Source organism: Andrena cerasifolii, chromosome 1 (assembly GCF_050908995.1).
Source record: "Andrena cerasifolii isolate SP2316 chromosome 1, iyAndCera1_principal, whole genome shotgun sequence".
NCBI classification, from domain to species: domain Eukaryota; kingdom Metazoa; phylum Arthropoda; class Insecta; order Hymenoptera; family Andrenidae; genus Andrena; species Andrena cerasifolii.
The window spans coordinates 797,795-819,684 of record NC_135118.1 but is presented as its reverse complement, the minus strand read 5'-3'; the positions used below and the strand labels follow the sequence as shown (position 1 = coordinate 819,684).

The following is a 21,890-nucleotide window of genomic DNA, read 5'->3' as shown; positions in this document are numbered from 1 at the left end:
CGACAGTGTTGTGCGTTATAAGGAATCTCGGAGAGTTGGCGTTGTCCGTGGTGGCTAAAGCAGCTGAACAATGCACAACGAATCTGAAGATCGCAGGTTCGAGTAGTCCCAACGCCCGAGGCTCCCTTTTTCCGTTGTTTACAAATTCAGTTTGGCCGTCCTGACACTGTGGCCGCCCTCGGCCACATATTTTCATCACAGGCGGTCGGCCGTACTACTCCATGACTTGTTAGACGTAGTCCTACGTCAAAACATCTTGGTATAAAACCTTCAAGTGCATAAATTCATTATACATGCATGAAAAGGAATACCAAGGAAAATAATCGACGGCGGTCAATGATTTTCATCTTTCACTGAGAAAACACGCAGATTAAGACATTACACTTCTTCGAAAACAGTCTTACGTATATGTACGATTTAATATAAAAAAATCGTCTTTGATTCAAATATGTATGTGATTAATAAAAGGTTCTATAAAGTTTATTGTATAAAATACCTTTAATAACAACAAATATGTCTTTAGCCTCAAATTTGTAATTTTGTACATATTACGAGATTTCCAATAACACTAAAGGCGCAATTTTCTCCGATAATTGGGTCATGTTACAATTTAAAATGTTAATATCCCAATTATTTCATTTGCCTTAGCTTCGAAAAACATTAGGGAGAAAAGGTGGTATTAAATATTTATATTCAACATAGATGATGATCGTTTGTAATACACCAGATTCCATATGTCTGAAACTTATAGTTCATGGAAAACCAATTTATGCAAAATACTTGGTATTAATCGTAGCATACGTCTTAAATGAGAAATTTCTTTCGTAATTTTTTAACTTAAGTTTACAGATTACTTTGTTTACATGTAAACAATAGTTTCATAAAAATAAGGTTTAAATTGAAATAACGTTATATATAAATTTGGAAAGAAATACCAGCTTCTAAACATTTACATCTCGTTTTCTATTACAATACGTGCCCTAATCGATGAGTAATACGATTGATACACAGCAGATTAGATTCTGTGTGAAGTATTATTATATTTGATATATGTATGTATTTACAGTATTATATGCTTATAAAGATTCTTATGAAAATCAAATGTATAGATAATTTAAGTACGTTATTTTAGATAATACGTTTCAAGAATCATTATTCTTACATCAAGTTCTTATGCAATTTAATTAGAACAAAATGCCACTATCTCAAAGCGCAAAGAATAAACCAGCGTCGTAACTACTGCTTAAAATGGGCGTTCGTAGAGGAAAAGAGGGGATTGAAGCAGGTGTTAAATGTATAAATTCCTATACCAAACTATTTAGTTAAAAATGTATGTTTTTCTTCTTAAAATTAAATATACCATAAGATATCAATAAAATGAATATTTCATTTAGTGCACGGGATTGTTATGTAGTAAATGTATTATTAATCTGTAGCTATGAAAGGATATTCTACGATATGATTTAATATCGACCAGAACAAGTAAAAAAACGCGTTCTTTACATTTATTAATCCAATAAAACTGTTGATACACTAAATGTATTTGAATGAGAGGCGAACCTTTCTGTAATAACAAACATGTATGTAAAATAATAACAAATATCATGATTAATGTAATTGGTGCAAGTACACAAATACACAATATTTAATAGTTTTAACTTCCACTTGAAAACGTAAAATAATAGCAAGGAAGAAACAAGTATTGTTTAGTAAATATATACAGTATTCTACTGCGAAATTGCAAAGAAATGTGAGATTATAATGCAAATAATACCACTATATTTTTTTGTGAAATTGTGTTGAAAAACTGCAGAACGATATAATACGTAACAATATTGAAAACTAAACTCTGTTTACAGTTAATATTAATAATAAATATCAATGATACACATGGGTCGTAAATCAGTCTGTAAAGACGTGTATATTTTAGTCCTGTTCTTGTTTTACCGTTAATTTGACGTTCATAGATTCATAAAACGCTTCCAGTAGATCCTGTTGACTGAGTTTCGAACTAACAGCTTTAAGAATTTTCAGCAAATCTTCCTTAGATTTGCTGCATTCTTCAATATGCTCAATTGCAAATTGGGAAGACCAGAGTTTGTCAAAAACATTTTTCGTGATAGGAGAGGACTGAGATTCCAAAGCTTGTGCTATATCGCTTGCGCTGTTGTTCTGTAAAGCTATGTCTAGAACAACACGTGAAGGAATAAGCTCATCATTTGCTACTGTGTGACTAATAATTACATCCATTGGCATTCTTTTAAGCATGGCATCCAAGCTTGATAATTCTGTCATAGGCTTCCTTATTCCCATTTGTTCTTCCTCTTTCAATTTGTTTGACAACATTTCAGCGAGTTCCGAAGAGGTACATTTTTGGCAAACAGCTTCCTTCACTTCGGCGAAATCGAGAACATTTAAACAGTCACTGGTTTTCATCTTTTTCCGATAAGCATTCAATACTTTAATAAAGAATTCTTTATCAGCACTGAAAATGTCAGGAAGCCGAAGTAATACTTTATTAATCCCACACGCACGGCAGACAGACTTTAATGTCGCTTCATTGCAGCTGTTTCTACTTTCAAGACCAAGCATTCTGATGGTCTCCCTCTCCAATTCTGCTGGTGGAAGGTGTCTCATTTTGTTCTACAAAAATGTATTAATATTTACTAAACTGCAATTCAACAATGAATTTGTAATATATCAAAATATACTTGAAATCCATATCGTCTTTACTCGCATTATTATCTCTATCGTCACAAATTTCAACCACTAGAACCATTTAAATAAGAAGTAGTGATGATTATTTACAAGGCGAACGACCTCACCGATTTCAATGACCTTGAAATATGTTGTCAAGGTCAACAGTCTGAACAACTTTGATCTATACTACTTTTCTTTTCCCTATACTTTTAGTTTCCGAGATATTCGTAAAGATATATTCCATACTACACAGGGTATTCCTAAATTTCGGGACAATCCAGAACATGCAATGTCCTGATTCAAAAAAAAATCGAAAATTCCTTTACCGCTTTGGGATCCGAGGCTTCGCTCTCGAGATATTAACAGTGGAATATTAGCGGTGGAACTTCCGAGCCACGCAACTTAAAGGCTCCCCCAAATCAACGCGAATATCCGCTCCGGGCCGCGGATCAGATAAGGCTGCAGTTTTTAATACGTGGTGGCTTATGGGCAGTGCTATCTGATCTCCAAGTTTTAAATTAGTCTTAAGGTAGTTATAAGGTGATAATAGGGTGATGTAAAGGGATGGGTTAAGTGATGTAATTCTAGTGTTATGGATGGAGTACAATCTTCGAACCAGCTGATTGGCAGGACTGCGGATACGACCCCCCCCCCCCCCTCCGAAGAGGCACAAAATGTGTGCATTTTCCAGTGGGTAACGCTAAGTCGCTGGGGGGGGGGGGGGAGTAATATAGCGATAGAGGCCACGGCCAGATTCGGGCGACGGCGTGGCGCGAAGTAGGCCGATATTCGAAAGTAATCGCGAAGCGCCGATCCGCAAACGGCGTCAACGACGAGCACCGAGGGCCTCTCATTGAAGACACCCTCGTTGAGGATCCTCAATCAAGCAATATTTGACCTGGAGTGACATAATCATAAGTATATCGAGAGTATATGGTGGCTTATGGGCAGTGCTATCTGATCCGCCGCAGATCAGATACGTATAAAAAACTGCTGCCTTATCTGCTCCGCGGCCCGGAGCGAATATTCGCGTTGGTTTGGGGGAGCCTTAAAAACCGTCTCCCAATTTGCCGAAGCGAAGCGCGGCGACCAAAGCGAAATGTTCGTCGGCGCCGTTCTCTTATATAGGCGATGCGTAGTCGCTGCTGTTCAGTCACATGAGCGACGCGTGGTCGTCGCGGTCGCTTCGCGGCGCTTCAGTCAAGTGCAGCGAAGGCCACATCGGGCCATTTGGGAGCCCGGTGTCCATGATGTTTATCATAGCCGCGCGGAAAGGGAGCTCGAAAGCCAATTGTAACGTGGGCGCGTCACGGATAGGGAAAACTGTAGTAGTGCGCAGTGCATCCTCATACCCATACGATAGGCTTGAATGACTGGGAATCTTGGGGGTCCCAGTGATCGCTGCCACTTGGGCTCCTACGAGGGCCAGTAATAACTATCAACCTAGGGGTACGAGCCTGCACCGCATGCTACCAATTACACTCTTACAGTTTTCTCTATCCGTAACGCGCCCACATTACCATTGGCCTTCGAGATCCCCTTCCGCGTGGCTATGGTAAACCTCATGGAGACCGGGCTCCCAAATAGCCCGATGTGGCCTTCGCTGGTCTAGTGGGCGACGACTTTAAAGCCGAAACACCAGAGCGCGAGTTATATGTATAAGGAAAAGTTGTTCAGAACTTTTGACCAGAATTTTGACTTGGAGTCTAATAAATTACCCAATTTACAATTCATGCAGATAAGTGTACATATGAACACAGAAGAAATGAAAATTCAGAAATTCAATCAGAGGAATGAAATTTTTTGAACTTATATTAAAAGTGAATAGATGAATAAAGGAAAGCTATTTATTTACCTTGTAGTGCGATAGAATTTTTTCTGGATTACATCTTCTAACTCCACTTGCTAATACCAAACTAACGTCTATTTCGTCCAAAAGATCTTCTAACGCCATTTGTGCTGCGACAGATTTTGTGGATTTGTATGCCATTGCGTTTGATAAACCAACAGAATCAGTACTAGTACAAGTACTAACATCTTTCATTGCAGGTACGGCAGAAACTGTATGTGCATCAGAAGGATTGTGGTTTCCAATAATGGTGTCTGGCGCAATGGTAGTAACTAGCGCAGATGGTACCGGTAGACTTAACATTTGTCTAAACAAAAGTAAAATTTTATTAACTTAGAATACGCTGTTTATTTACATTAAACAAATGATTGATATAATACAGACAAATGTGGTTTCATGAATAACAAATAGTAATAACCATATAATTATTTTCTCCAAATTCTGCATATTGCTGTCGGAACATTCCATGCGGACTCGGACAGATTTCGGAGTAAATTTTCGTAGATTGCTGAAATTTGAATATTTTGTAGTCTTTAGTGGTATTTAAACGCACCTCAAAGGATTTTTCAAAATTTTGAAAAATGTCGGTTTTACAGCTGTTTGAAATTAAATGCTAACTTTTTTAAAAACCTGCATTTGTTTAAAATAATTGCACAAAAATAGTTCAATCTTTTTTTTAAACTGAAATATTTTTTTCTTAAAACTTCAATGTCTTCTCTATAAGCACCGTAAAGCTCATCTCTCTCCATTTACTACTTCCATAGCTATAATGTATTGAAAAAACAGTTAGCACTTAACTTCAAACAGCTGTAAAATCGACATTTCTCAAAATTTTGAAATATCCTTTGAGGTACGTTTAAATACCACTAAAGACTACAAAATATTCAAATTTCAGCAATCTACGAAAACTTACTCCAAAATCTGTCCGAGTTCGCATGGAATGACTCTGTCGCTATACATATTTATTTATAATATATGTACCTTCTAAAAACCTTCCGTAACGCAATAATTTTATAATTAAGTTAATACTATATTGCGTACGTACGAGATTCGCAGAAATTGTGTAACTAAATTAAAACAGAACTTCATAAAAGAAAAAGTCAATGGTCATAATAATAATCTTGAAGTAGAATAATAATATTCATTATATTACACTAGCAAGATAATGTCAAACAAAATGTTTTCTAACTTACATAGTTGTCATATCCGATGGCTTCGAAACTGAAGCAGAGGCATGCATGGTAGCGGTTGTTGTTGCAGTGGGTTCATATGATGTCTGTGACAATGTCGAACAAATGGATACACTTGATGACTCATTTAAAGTAGATTTCGTCGCATCTTTAGCTGGTTCAGATACATTCTTATCAATTGTATTAACACTGTCAAACATTTTGCTAGAACTTGGTTGACTAAACAGAGTACCCTGATTTATTGATTGATTTTGTGGCGCATTGAAAGTTGTTTGTGATCCTTGGTCTTGATATATTACATTTACTGTAAATGCAGGTATGTTAACATTTACAGAACATGATGCTTCTAATATACTAGTCGGTTCCTTCATAACATATGTTTTTTCAAACCACATAAGAACATTTTTTACAAATTCAACTTTTGAATTACCCTTTACAGGAATTCGGTTTATTTCACGTTCGGATAATCGCGCGACGTCACCGACAGTTTCGAGATTTCTATTTTCAAAATATGTGGACAAATGTTGTACCCAAAGAGGATTAGTTAGCTGATCAATAATAAGTTTTATAGGTTCCATGCGTGATATCAATGTAGGATATATGGGTTGAGTGGAATCTAATGACTCTGGATCTGGAATTTCTACATTAAACTGGCTTATATTTTGACTTTCTTGGCTCAAAGGTAAACTACCAAATATTGAATCTGTCACTGGCAACGTATCTTCTCCTTCCGTATTTTCTACTGCTTGCGTACTAGTTCGTATAAATCTTCCACAGAAAATTTCGTCCGAGTTTGCTGTAGTATTAATACCAGTGAGATTCTCTGCATCCACTGTGTCCTCTAAATTTTCAGAATTTATATATTTTTCAAATGAATGATCTCTACTGGAGTCATTTGTGGCAGAACCTAATGAATGATTTTGAACAGAAAGGTTTTGTACATCTCTTGCATTTATATCTTTGTTAGTTTCTGTAACTTCAAGATCATCATCATGCTTTGTGTCTGTTCCATTAAATATATCTTCCTGTGTCTCGGAATCGTCAAATGCAGTATTTTCTATACTGTCAATGGAAGTTTTTGATGTTTCCAAGACATCATCTTTTTTATTCTGTTCTTCTGTATTTATAGATTGTGGTTCCGTAAGTTTGGAAAACGTTGAATTTTGGGTAATTTCAAATTCAACACTTAAATTGTCGATTTTAACTTTATTACAGTCATTAACTCTCACAGGGGTAATATTAATTGGCTCATTTTCCACAGAGCTACCCGCTGGCTGAGCGTCAGTGTCTATTGGAGTATGCTCAGAATATTCTAATTCTTCTGCTATTTTTGTCAATAATTCATTTTCTCTTTCACACTGTAAGTCAACTTCAGACGTATCTGACATATCTGTTTCTTCTTTTTCCGTTTTATCTGAATCAGTATGCATTAGTTTCTGTTTAATATGCTTTAGCCTCAATGGTGAATCTTTACGCCCCAATAATCCACGCGGGACACATTTGTTAGCTTTGTGTGGAGAATCATTGTTGGTAATTTCATATCCCATTTCCTTTGAAACCGGAGGATCTGCAAAGCTTACTCGCTTTCTCTATAACAAAGGGAAATGTATATTAATTAACATAAAATATATTTTGTATCGCATTTGAAACTAATTTACTTTCAAAGACAATTAAAACACAAGGATGATATAATAGATATAATCAATGTAAGTAAATCGTTCTTATGTACTATTTTGTAGAATGTGACACACGTGCAGGGTGAGTCGCATAATAAATTACAAGATACTTTTACAAGAAGTTGTACACTGAAGGACAAAATTCTCCAGCTATTATATTACTTTCTTATAAATTTTTTAAATAGAGTGATCATGATTTTTTATATTTTTCTTAATTCAAATATAACTAATGTGTAAATACGACAAAAATATATTTCATTATAAAACATATTAAAATCAGAACCTATATTGTAACTAGGTAAAAATACACAAAAACACACTCAGCTGCAAAAACCTCCTCATTGTCGAAAATTTTCACATATAGAATATATATGTAGTTAGGTATTAAGATTAATTCGAACTCATAAAATATATGAAAAAAGGATCCACAAGGTAAATTTCCGAAGATTTAGTGTGATTATGGTAGTTCTTGGTTTCTTGTTTCTGTCATTTAAAACCCGGGAGTCGAGACCGACATAATTTCGGTTACGCTTACAATGGCAGTTATGGTTACGGTTACATGTTCTGGATTGTCCCCCAATTCTGGGACACCCTGTATATAAAATAAATGTATGATAAAAAATATAATTAATTAATTTAATTTATAATGAGTTTTATAAATATTTTTAATGTTTGTACAAATGAAATATTAATTTTATATAGTTTCTAATACTATTATTTTTATAAATAAATATTTTTAAAATGATTTTTATAAATAACAATTTATATTCTTATGAATAAAATATTTATTTATAAATAAACAAAGTTAACAACAGATAAATTATGTGGACTGACAATTTCTTCTGAAGAGAGCAACGCTCAATTTTCAGAAGTATAAAAATTTCTTGCAGTTGTTAGTCGCTGATGCTGCAAAAGTTTTGTTTTTCAAGAATAAAGGGTTAATGCTAATAAAACTGCAAAGGTTAGCTTTCAAGAAGCTCGTTACGAGAGTGACAAATAATGTGAGCGACAAGAACAGCATACTTTCTCACATTGACCGCCGCGATGGATCGCGTCTAGGAAATCCTACGTTAAAACGGGCGTTAGCAGACGCGACGATGTTTGTCTACCCAGTGCCCGGAGCGAGTTTAGCAATAATGTTAGGTGCGTCAAATAATGCAGTGGAGGCCGCGCTGCAGCAGTACCACGAGAACAAATGTTTACGCTCAGCGTAAATACAGCGCGTATGATAGGGAGCTGCTAGCGATATATGCAGCGGTAAGGCGATTCCTGCACATGGTCGAAGGCCCGTGCATTTAGGATATTTGCGGACCACAAGCCCCTAATTTTCGCGTTCACGTAAAACCTAGAGAAATGCTCGCCGCCGCAATTTAGATATTCGGATTTCATCCGTCAATTTTCCACAGACATTCGGCACCTGTCAGGCAAAGATAACGTGGTAGCCAACACGCTTTCAAGCGTAGAGAGCTTGGAACTAGTAGCGTACGACAAAATGGCTCGGGTGCAGGAAGAGGACGAAGACCTCCGCACGAGCTACTTTATCCTCAAGATCCAAGTCAAGAACGCAGTCACGTTGGACAGGCTCAAACCGGCGTACATAATGACAGACGGGGAAAATGAGGACCAACGCGCAGAACGAAAAAAGAAGTGAGATTCGAGGACGATCCAAAGCGATCAAATTAATACCTTAATCGGTAAGGTAGAACCCTAAAACAGCTGGGAAGGTATACCGCCGATTTTACTACAAACGTTGCATCTCCTAGTTTTAAATTAGTCTTAAGGTAGTTATAAGGTGATAATAGGGTGATGTAAAGGGGTGGGTTAAGTGATGTAATTCTAGTGTTATGGATGGAGTACAATCTTCGAAGCAGCTGATTGGCGGGACTGCGGATACGACGCTAAATCGCTGGGGGGGGGGGGAGTAATATAGCGATAGAGGCCACGGCCAGAGTCGGGCGACGGCATGGCGCGAAGTAGGCCAATATTCGAAAGCAATCGCGAAGCGCCGATCCGCGAACGGCGCCAGCGACGAGCACCGAGGGCCTCTCGTTGAAGACACCCTCGTTGAGGATCCTGAATCAAGCAATATTCGACCTGGAGTGACATAATCATAAGTATATCGAGAGTATATCTTCAATGTGTATACAGAAATAGTAACTCTAGAACTGACAATGAGTGGAATTTTGGATACTTTCCAGTCCACAGCCCGAATTCTCTGGGCATAACGATTGGTCGATTTGTATTTTAGCAACCTATCTAGTACGAAGGCATTACAACCCTTGGCAATAAGTTTTCGACCAAACTCAGTGGTATGAAGTCAACGAGAAACACCAGAATTTTTTTGTACGTAAAACAATGCGTTATACATTTAAAACTCGTGATAACGAGTAAAAATGTAAGCCAGTAGGACAGCCCCGTAGAGGAGGTCCCAGAGATGCGTGTAGCTTCAAGTTTAGATGGACTAACTGGATGGTGGTGAATAACGTACACGTGTTTTAGCTCGATGAGCGTAAGCTTGGAGACGACGATCCCCCCACTCTCCACATGCCGGAGAGGTGGGGAACATAGAGAGGAAACTCGCTAACGCGCTCCCCACAGCACTCCCCCCCAAGATCGGAGGTGGATCTGAATCTAATTGCACGCCCGTGTGTTTTCACATGTTTTATCACACTATGGTAATTTAATACCGGTAACAGTCGAATCGACCTCGCGACTAGTAACGCACACAGTCTTTGGATATTGAAAGCACAAACCAGTTCAAGTGCTGTAAACCTTACACGCTATATAAAAGATACTATAATACAATAAAGAATATATAACGGATACTATAATACAATGAAGAATATAAAATGGATACTATAATACAATGAAGAGTGCTACGATTCTTACGCGCCGTGTAAAAAGATACTATAATGCAATGAGGAACGCTATTACGAGCCCTATGCTCGATGTAATAACAAAAAGATGATAGCTCTAGCAAAGCATGATATGTTTCGCACACTTAAAATACGCAGTCTTGTAATTGCCACATTAGTCTTTGGACGTCACAAACGCACAGTAGAAAAATATATGTAAAAATAATACTGTAATACATTTGTACGCTTATAATACGCGGTTTTAACGCTGCTAACCTAATCTTTGGAGGCGGGCGCAAACGCAACCCTTTTACGTTGGTACGTACGCAGTGCAGGCAAGGAACTCACGGTTACGGACGGACCATCGCCAGTTCCACCATTGGTCGGCGGAAGATCAACGAGCCTGTCAAAAACTACATGCGCTGGTTTCAGCAATTCAACGGACGCGATTTTTGGAGCACCATTTACTTCAATTTCATAAACGCGATCGCTAACACGCTACAGTACCTTATGCGGACCAGTATCCGGACGCTCGAGAGCCTATTTCGCCATGTTCCGAAGGAATACGTGCAAACACATGTGTAACTCTTTAAACACGAACGCGCGCTTCTTGTACTTGTGCGCTACAGGCACAGGCCGCAGCACTAGGCGCATGTACTCTCGAAACTCACTAATAAATGAAATCGGATCCGGAACAATGTCGTCCGGGAGAAAAAATTGCCCAGGCAGTCTCAAGGTCGTCCCGAACAGAAACTCGGCCGGAGACGCCCCGGTATCAGGTCGCACATGCAACCCAAGCCCAAGCAATACGGTTGACAGGGTACGTGGCCAATTAGTATCCGAATGACACATGATTGCGGCTTTAGAAACGCGATGCCAGCGTTCGATCAGCCCGTTGGATGCGGGGTGATACGCTGTCGTGCGAATTCGTTCGCAACCTATCAAGGACAACAGCGCCGAGAAAAGCCTCGACTCGAACTGAGCTCCTTGGTCCGAAGTTAGAATCTTCGGAGCTCCGTATCGAAAGACCCATGTCTGGTAGAACACATCCGAGATCGACTGGGCTGAAATCTCCCGCGCGGGCACCACCTCGACCCACCAAGAGAACCTGTCAATCATTGTGACGCAGTAGTTGAACCCGTCCCGCTCCGGCAAGGGGCCTATAATATCAACGTGAACATGATCAAAACGGCCGTCCGGAGCCACGAATTGTCCGGGCAACAATCTAACATGACGCGATACCTTAGACTGCTGTCACTCTACACAAGTCTTGCACCACGTTGCCGTATCAAACGATCAGTGACCTTCACGCTCGGATGAGCCGGACGATGGAACAGATTAAAAACGGTCTCGCGAAGGCTCGCCGGAATGTACGGCCGCATTGTCTCGCCCGTGATCTCGCACAAGATTGTCGTGTGATTCGACCCCCACTGAATCGCCTTCATTTTGAATGGGTAGTCGGCGGATTTGCGAATCAGCTGAAGCTGTTCATCGCCCTCTGCTGTTCTGCCAGTTGATTGAGTTCGATCTCAACGGGCAGACGCAGCGAATGGACCCGAGAAAGCGCGTCCGCGACCACATTATGGGCGCCGGCCACATGCTCGATCCGGGTGGAAAACTGCGCGATGTACGATAACTGTCGTACTTGTCTAGGCGACGCCTTATCGGTTTTTTGCATAAACGCATAAATTAACGGCTTATGATCCGTGACTATGGCAAAATCACGACCTTCGACGAATGGTCGAAAGTACCTTACGGACTCGAAAATTGCAGTAAGTTCCCGATCGTACGTGCTGTAATTCATCTGAGCGGGCGTAAACTTCTTTGAATAGAACGCGAGCGGTTCCCACAGCTGCGACAGGGACAAGTGTTCCAGGACCGCGCCCATAGCGGAGTCAGATGCGTCCACCACCACACGGATTTTCGCATTGTAGCGAGGGTGAACCAGAAGGGCCGCGTCGGCAAGATCAGCCTTGATCTTCGCGAACGCGCTTTCCGCCTCTTCCGTCCAAACAATCTCGCGTCGGTCATTTTTACGCGAATCACGTATATAAGCATTCAAGGGTGCTTGTGAACTCGCGGAGTGAGGCAAGTTTCGGCGATAAAAATTAACCATGCCGAGGAAACGACGCATCTGCACCACATTAACAGGTTTGGGAAACTGCGTAATCGCGGCGACTCGCTGAGCCGTGGGGCGGAGTCCCCTATTGCAGATCGTATGACCTAGAAACTCCAACTCGGACGCGCCGAACACGCATTTATCAACGTTGAGGCGGAAATGATACTCCTTAAGTCTCTGGAACACCTCGCGCAAATGAACGGTATGTTCCTCAGGAGAGGACGAAGCAACCAGGATGTCGTCCATATACACAAATGCAAATTCCAAATCGCCCAGCGCACGAGTGATATATCGCTGAAACGATTGGCCCGCATTACGAAACCCGAAAGTCATGAAACAGTACTCAAAAAGGCCAAAGGGCGTACAAACCGCGTTTTCTCGATGTCTTCGGGAGCCATCGGAATTTGGTTGTACGTCTTGTATACATCAAGGGAGGAAAATATGCTCTTCCCTTGCAGATTGACGGTACAATCGTGGAGATGCGGAGTCGGATACCTATCCGGTGTGGTAATCGCGTTTAACTTGCGGTAATCGCCGCAAATCTTCCAAGTCCTTCTTACAGACTAAGTGAATCGAACTAGCCCACGGGCTACTAGACGGACGACAATTCCCAGCGGCAACCAGTGCCTTGAACTCGGCCTTGGCCGCTTTAAGTTTCTCCGGCATCAAACGTCACAGACGCTCCGCGACGGGAGGGCCGGTTGTCATAATATAATGGAACGCGTCCCTCTCTCCCGGTGGGGATAACTGGGACGATCCCGTGATCCCCGGAAACTCTGCGAGAAGTTCCGCGAACCTCGAGCCTGGATTGACCGAATTGACCGAACTGACCGGAACAGCCCTCGAGACCGCCAGAGAGTACAACCGAGTCGATGTATCGATGAGTCTGCGTTTCTTTAAATCCACAATCAGACCATAATGTTTTAACAAGTCAGCGCCGATTATCGCATAAAGGTACTGCTGGGATGCAGAAATTTCAGCGGAATGCACGCCTTAATCCTAAATCTAACTCACGGAGAGACTCGCCGAAAGTGTCTATACGAGACTCGTTCGCAGCGAAGAGCTTGCGATCCGAAGGCTTAACATCGATTCTAGGGTTTGCCGGAAGCAACGAAATATCAGCTCCCGTATCAATAAAAAACAGTTGACCTGTTGCGCGGTCGCGCACGTGGAGACGATTCTCCGACACCACCCCTTCCTTGAACGTCTCCGCGCAGAAAGAGTGGTTTAGTTTTTTTATTTCCAGCACTCGTACTGAGCGCACCAGTCACGACACGATGTCGGGCTTTGGGGATACCTCCTGTGCGCGTAACCGAGTCCGGACTCGTGACGCTTCTGCGAATTTTTCCGCCTCTTATTGTTTGAATGTGGTCACGCACGCGATCGCGGGCACGATCTGTCTTTAGACGACTGAGCAGTTAGCTTTTCGGCCTGTTTCGTCAACGTTGCTATGCACGCCGCGAGGCGAGCGATCTCGCCCTCCAACGGTGGAGACGATGGAGTTTTAGCGGCTGACGCTACCTGCAACTCGGCAGGAATCGAGTGATCCGCGATCCTATCCGCGACCTCCGCCAACTTATCGAGATCCTCCGTACCCGTCACAACGAGAATTGCCCGATGGCTCGCGGGCAATTGATCTAAAAATATCGTCCTAACCACTGCATCGTCGCATTTCCCCTTATTGAGGTTCCGTAATCGACTCAATACGAGTGACGGCTTGCCGTCCGAGGACACCTGACCCTTAAGCAGCTTACGTAGAGTACTTTCCCCGGTATTATCCGCAAACGTCGTGATAATTCGGGATTTGATCCGCTTGTAAATGTCCTCCGGCGGTGGGGACGTTGCAATAATGTCTTTAACACAACCTACCACTTCTACATCCAAAGCAGCCAACACAATGTCTGCCTTGATGCCTTCGACAGTTATCCGCGCGTTACGCAGGCTCGCTTCTGCTTGCATGAACCAAAGTTCCGGATCTGCCCGGAAAAAACTAGGAATTTTCGGGGTCCGGTACGCGTCGACACGCGGTGCTTCGACCGGCTGCCGTGTAGCGGGACGTTCAGCCTCATATTGGGCCAAACGCTGTTGCGTTTCTAACAACTGGGCTGCCAGTTCATCAATCGCGATCGCGGCGTTCTCGCCTCCCACGCGGTTAGGGTCCATGGCGATCAACCGCTCTGTAGAACGGAGACACGACGCACGGAGAAGAGAAAACAAAAACCCTATGAGTGACTAGGCGACGGTGGCGCAACACGCGCAGCCTGCACGGACATGCGCCGTTGTGAACCAGTCGCCTTCCACGCGGGAAGCACTAAATATAAAATGGCGGAGGTTCCGACCACGCTTTTGAATTCGCCCAACGCGCGAACATGCGACTGGGTCCTTACGATCCCACAAATACCTTAGAATACGTTCCTGGCAAATGCCCCATACGGAGAGCCGCGCCCTAAGCGAAGATACTGCGCCACGGTGAGTCGACGTCGAAGAACAGCGTCGGCGTTCCACAGAACGAGGGAAGGCTCCGGTGAAGTTTGCTTCACGCAATGAACCTCGCAGCATCCAGGGCGGGTCGATGATCCATGCTGGGTGGAATGGTCCAGGACGGATGCCCTGGGGACCGAAATTCCAACCCACGACGGCAATTTCTCGACGGCCAGCCAAGACTTAGCGGTGGATGCTTCCCACCGGAACGCCACAGAGATGCATCGGTCCACACCAATGTAATTTTTGCCTCACCCGCGTTGCACCACGCTTAAATTGTTAGTCGGGGTCACCACTGTAGGACTGCCTCGTAGAGGAGGTCCCAGAGATGCGTGTAGCTTCAAGTTTAGATGGAATAACTGGATGGTGGTGAATAACGTACATGTGTTTAAGCTCGATGAGCGTAAATATATATTTTAGGTAATCCGTCCGATCCTTACGATGACGCCAAGGCAAGAGCGATGGATGCTCGAGCGTGTCGTCGGAGACAACGCATTCGTGTTCACCCCACTCTCCCTTACTCAACGAAAAATTGCAGAAATTTTAAATTGTTCCCATAGTGCGATTAACTACATAAATAAGAAATTTAATGAAAGTGGAAATGTAATTAATCGTTCGATAAAAGGAGATCACCCACAATTACGACAAATTGTTCAAAATATGAGGCGAGGTATGTCTAAGGAAATAAATGGATAGTGGGCACAAAATGTTTGTGACCGTACAGTAAGAAACCGGTTAAATGAAATAGGATATTCATTTTGCAAAGCGAAGACCAAACCGTTTCGTACGAAACAGCATAAGAACAAAAACGTTTGGAATGGTGTAAGGACCACCAGCATTGGACTGTGGATGATTGGAAAAAAAGTAATTTTTAGCTCAACAGAGAATTTTTGGGCAACGTGTAAATAGTTGATTTGTGTAAAAAAAACAAACAAACAAACAAAAATGAGCTTCGCGAAGCAATTAAGGGATCATGGGATGAAATCATACCGGCAGAATGCAAAAATCTTATAGAGCCAATGCCAAAACGCGCAATGGCGATTATACGTGCACATGGAAATGTAACTAAATATTAGGTAATGTGAATTTTAAGTAAATTATTGTTCATTTCTTTGCAAATTTATATGGTCGAATACATTTTTCCAGAGCTTCCATTGGCCAAATACTTTTTTCCAAGCAACATTTTCTTTGTTCATTGCTTTTTTACTAAATAATAAACGAATGTCTCAATTATTTTTGGTGTATTAATTTCATTTTAGAGCAATTTAACGTTACGACGAGTTTGGTCGAAAACTTATTGCCAGGGGTTGTACTTGCGACGAACAGCTTACGTACATAAGGATGATTTTTTTCAGATTTTTTTTTAATTTCGTTACACAAAACACAACATAGTGTCGAAGACCATAATGAAAGTAAATGAAAACGAATAAAAACGTATTATGTGCCAAAATTAAAACAAGTTCGACTGAAGTCTTGTTCCGAATAAACTCCCTATAAGCATATAAATCGAGATTGACGAGAGCTTGCCTTTGACAAGCTGAACGCTCCTCAAGTTCGACTAATTTCACGAACTTGTGGGAGCACTAATTTGCTTTTTGGGAGACTTGAAGGTAGCAAAGAAGAACAACGTGTTGTGGGTCGTAGCTTGGATCTAGCAACAGTATTAAGGATGTACTGGACGTACAATATTAGACAAAAGTATATGAAATTTTAAGTACTTGAATATCTACGTCTTATGCATGGTAAATCTAGATATAAAGAACTTGAACGCCATTTGGAGTCTTATTTTTACTCCTAGATAGGTATTTTTCACGTTAGAAATGCTTTTTCAAGCATTATTTGCGGTTTTCTTCGTTTACGAGCCTAAACTTTTGACAGTGAAAATGCCCCGAATTCAACTGTGTAACGCCAAACTAAAAACATTATTTAGCAGTGCTGGTAAACAAATGCGACTTCAATAACGTAAATAAAGATAAGTATACAGGGTGTCCCACTAAGGAATGGACAGCGCGATATCTCTTAAAGTATTGTTGATAAAAATATAAAAAAAATAGGGAATTGCATGGTTCGAGGGGGCCCATTTATTAGCGCGAACGAATTTTGTTTTCGATTATTATTTTAAAAGATACGATGGTCAAGTTCGGTTTTTCAAATGGAACTATTTTTTTTGAAGACCTGAGTTGATAGTGCGTTCCAAGACAAATTCAATAAGCTTTAATGTATACACTTTATTTCCACTGGTTTTTAAGATATTACGCTTGCAAATTTACTGATTTTCACTGCAAGAAACCCCTCTGGAATGGCAAAAACCGGGGGCGGTCTTACTGGCGCCACGGGTGGCACTGCCTGTTGAAATGGATACTTACCTGCCAAAGGTCTACGCCAGAAATGGCAGGCCCAAAGGCTGGACAATTCTTTTCCGTCAGAAATGCTACTTAGGTAGGTACATCTGCGGTATCGAGAAGCGCATCGTTACTTTTATTTCGCACTTGCTTCTACGCTCGGATGGCCGGTTCTTTTGGGAGGGATGCAAGTTGGATTGGTTAGGTTAGGAGGAGTGAAAGTTGCTAGACTAAATTTCAACCATAGGGAGCAGATTGTATCAGAACCAATCGGATTTGCATCCCTCACAAACGGCTACTCTCTTGAAGAGGCCCTCGTCACAGCAATACCCTCCTAACGTAACCAATCCAACTTGCATCCCTCCCAAAAGAACCGGCCATCCGAGCGTAGAAGCAAGTGCGAAATAAAAGTAACGATACCTACCTAAGTAGCATTTCTGACGGAAAAGAATTGTCCAGCCTTTGGGCCTGCCATTTCTGGCGTAGACCTTTGGCAGGTAAGTATCCATTTCAACAGGCAGTGCCACCCGTGACGCCAGTAAGACCGCCCCCGGTTTTTGCCATTCCAGAGGGGTTTCTTGCAGTGAAAATCAGTAGATTTGCAAGCGCAATATCTTAAAAACCAGTGGAAATAAAGTGTATACATTAAAGCTTATTGAATTTGTCTTGGAACGCACTATCAACTCAGGTCTTCAAAAAAAATAGTTCCATTTGAAAAACCGAACTTGACCATCGTATCTTTTAAAATAATAATCGAAAACAAAATTCGTTCGCGCTAATAAATGGGCCCCCTCGAACCATGCAATTCCCTATTTTTTTATATTTTTATCGACAATACTTTAAGAGATATCGCGCTGTCCATTCCTTAGTGGGACACCCTGTATGTACTATATGATACGTAATACCCAAAAAATATGTTTCGCGGGAAAAATTGTTAATAAAAAAGAAAAAAAGGAACTATGGAATTGCGGGGGACTTGATCCCGCCGCCCGCCCTCGTGACAATCTGACGCGTTACCGTTGTGTCTACGAAACCTTCTTGGGTGTAGGTTACTATAGATGGTATATATCTAATTTATCCAGACATTATCTTTGCCCATCTCTGTTCTCCAGTCGTTTGGCCGTGATTCATTCAAGCCTTCCTGACGACAAAATAGTAATAGGGGAAATGCGGCAACAACGCGATGCGACTCTCAATACGTATCGGCAACTATGTCTTTCCTACATTTATCGGCTAGCTTGGACTTCCACCGGTTCTGATGTTACATGGCGCGAATATGCTATCAACACTAGTGACGGAGAATCCTTGAAGCATAATTCTATCATTTCTCGAGTCTGTCTCAGTACACGAGTTATAAATTCATTATTATTTCAACGTACGGTGCTTATTAGCGTTCAAACGCACCAGACCCGTCTGCACGGATGTCTACTGGAGGCAACCATACCCGCAAAAGCTTCCTTCTTGCCAATTCCACGAAGTAAGTTGGTTGAAACGGTTTGTTTACCACATCGCGTATACGTACACGCTTTTTCTAGCTTGAGTGAGCATACACACACATTCAAGGTCCGATAAGACGGCAGCCTTAAGATATTGCGTGGATTTCCGGCGCCGGAACGAGATAACGAAGAAGGACTCGTATCCTCTGCCCCGTATAGAGGATACCTTGGACGCCCTCTCTGGTTCTTCCTGGTTCTCAATTGTAGATTTGCAGAGCGGTTACTGACAGATCTCTATGGACGAGAAGGGCCGGGAGAAAACCGCTTTTTCTGTAGGATCAGGATAATGCCCTTTCGAACTGCCCTGCAACGTTCGAACGCTTGATGAAGGATGCACTTCAAGACTTGACCTGGAAAATCTGCTTGGTCTACCTGGACGACATCATCATCTTCGGGAATGACTTTGAGCAGGAGCTCGAACGCCTTCGAACAGTGTTTTCTCGTCTACGTCAGGCCGGACTATTGATGAGCCCCAAGAAATGCTCCTTCTACCGTGAGGTGAAATATCTGGGCCACATCGTTACCGAGAGCGGAGTCAAGACGGACCCAGAGAAGATCAAGGCAATTTCAGAGTGGCCACAGCCGAAGAATATCATGGAGTTGAGAAGTATCCTTGGATTGTGTACCTATTACCGGAAATTTGTGAAAGATTTTCCAAAGATCGTCAAGCCCCTGCATCGCCTCACCGAAACAAAGCAGGACTTTCAATGGACTGAAGAATGCCAGGAAGTTTTCCAGGAGCTGAAGAGGAGACTACCCGGAGCCGTGGTGCTATCCTATCCAGTGGTGGGAAAGGATTTCATTCTGGACACGGATGCCTTTAATTTTGCCATAGGCGGCGTCCTGTTACAGATACATGAAGGCCAAGAAAAGGTCGTGGCTTTTTTCTCCAAGACTTTGGGAAAAGCAGAGAGGAATTACTGCGTAACTCGGAGAGAGTTACTGGGAGTGGTGAAATCCATCGAACATTTCCACCACTACCTCTATGGACGAAAATTTCTGATTAGAACGGATCATGCAGCGCTTCGTTGGCTGCTGACCTTCAAGAGTCCTGGAAGACAGGTCGCTCGTTGGATTGAACACGGCTATAAGAATATGATTTTGAGATTCGTCACCAGGAAGGGAAGGCGCTCGGGAACGCCAATGGTTTGTCCAGATCTTGCTCCGAAGAAGATTGTAAGAACTGCACCCGACTCGAGAAAAAGGAAACGGAAGTGGAAGTGCAGACGACGAAGAGGATGCATAGACTTTTCGCCGAAGGAGAGAACGCCGAGGGATGGAGACAAAACCAGAGGAAGGATGAAGAAATCGGCTTCATCCTTAAAAAAAAGGGGGAAGGTGAGAAACCCGTCTGGCAGGACGTTGCTCGTTTCTCTCATCAACTGAAGTATTACTGGTCCATCTGGGACTCGTTGGAAGTTAGGGAAGGTCTGCTTTTCAGGAAGTGGGAGTGGCTCTTGGTGGTGCCGCGCGAAAGGGTTGCACAGGTGCTGAGGGAGTTCCATGATGCTCCGGCAGCTGGACATTTTGGAGTGAACAAGACCTTGGCGAAGATACGTCAACAGTTCTTCTAGTCTTCGTGTCGACAGGACGTTGAAGAGTGGTGCCGGCGGTGACACCTTTGCGGCGAAGAAGGGACCACGTCAGAGGGTAGCGGGGAACCTGAGAGTTTACAACGTTGGAGCTCCGTTCGAGAGGCTTGCGCTGGACGTTGTGGATCCGCTCTCGAAGTCCTTAATAATGAATGCAGACGTCTATATCGACGTGTTGCGAAATAATTTATTAACGAGTGCAACAAAAATGGGCATAAACGGAAAATTTCTTTTCCAACAAGACAATGACCCGAAGCGCACGGCAAGGAAAACAAGAGAATGGTTACTATACAATGTACCAAAACAACTCCCTACACCACCTCAATCGCCGGATATTAATCCGATAGAAAATCTTTGGCATATTTTAGATTTAAAAATCCGTAAAAGGAAAATAAAAAATAAAAATGACCTAAAAGCGACACTTTTAGAAGAGTGGTCTAACATTTCACCGGAAATTACGCAAAAACTGATCGAATCGATACCTAATCGATTACAGGCTGTAATTAAGGCCACAGGCATGCACACCAAATATTAGGTAAGTTCAATATTGTTCATATTGTTTATTATTGTGCATTCCTCAATAACATCGTATGTGTGCCAATACTTATTTGACTATGGATTTTTCGATTTCTTTACTTTACTTCCTTATACCAAATAACTGAGAATTCTCAGTAAACATACTATTTATGTGTGTCAAAAGCCACTAATAAACATAGTTAATAATAATAAATTACTTTATAGTAAGATATAAAGACTAAAGATATTCCAAGAAAACTGGGTGTGCCAATACTTTTTTGACCCACTGTAGATGTTTACAGCTCCAAGATGAAGTCCTGGTACGACAATTATATTCACGCAGTGGAGTTCCAGCGGAAAACGAGTGTGGTTGTACCAACCACGAAGAATGAAAGGGAAGTATCCGAAACTTTAAATCGATTGGGAAGGCCCATACTTGATAACAGATAGGACCAACAACGTCGTCTACAGGATCCAACGTTCGCCCTGGAAGAAATGCAAAGTGGTCCACGTGCGTCGTCTAGCGAAGTACGTTTTGAAGAGCGATAGATCCAGGACTGAAGATTGCCGGCCCCGGCATGGAGATGCCGGCCCCGGCATGGAGGGTACCATGGGATCCTTTGGGTTGCAGAAATTCGGGCTGGACAGCAGACGGGAAATGGTGTCCCCTTTCACCGGTCGGACGTGCGACGCAGTTGCACGGATCGCTCGGGGGGTTGACGAGTCGCACAGGACGGTCCCCTGGGTCAACACGAGATGCCACGAAGAGGAATGGGGCCATCTGGAAGCCAATGATTGGAGGGATGGAGCAAGACTGGAAGAAAGAAGATATACGTGCAGATGAACTGACAGCGGATTGATCGGGAAACGGTCCGATAGCATGTTCATTGTTTAGGTGTGAATCTCTGTTTTCGTGCCCGGTTCGCCGTTTCGTCCTCCTGGTTCTTCCGGTTCCAACGGACAGCCCACCAATACGCGGATTTTAATGTGTTTAACGTTTTAGCAAGGGAAATCAGATCGGCAGCAGCAGCACGGAGACCACCAGGTGCACGATCACCGTACCGGGGATTCAGC

The 21,890-nt window shown here is 42.3% G+C and overlaps 2 protein-coding genes across 3 annotated transcripts in view; one reads left to right on the top strand and one right to left on the bottom strand.

Moving 5' to 3' along the window:
* LOC143373918 (uncharacterized) overlaps positions 1 to 21,890 on the top strand; it is a 222,420-nt gene that overhangs the window by 112,085 nt on the left and 88,445 nt on the right. The window lies entirely within an intron of this gene.
* LOC143367576 (uncharacterized) overlaps positions 480 to 21,890 on the bottom strand; it is a 73,365-nt gene continuing 51,954 nt past the window's right edge. For both annotated transcript variants that reach the window (XM_076809659.1, XM_076809573.1), the window contains 3 exons: positions 5,743 to 7,328; positions 4,556 to 4,856; positions 480 to 2,643 (listed from right to left, as the gene is read on the bottom strand). In XM_076809659.1, coding sequence (XP_076665774.1) covers positions 1,927 to 2,643; positions 4,556 to 4,856; positions 5,743 to 7,328 — 2,604 coding nt within the window. In that variant the 3' untranslated portion in view covers positions 480 to 1,926. The remainder of the gene's footprint in view (positions 2,644 to 4,555; positions 4,857 to 5,742; positions 7,329 to 21,890) is intronic.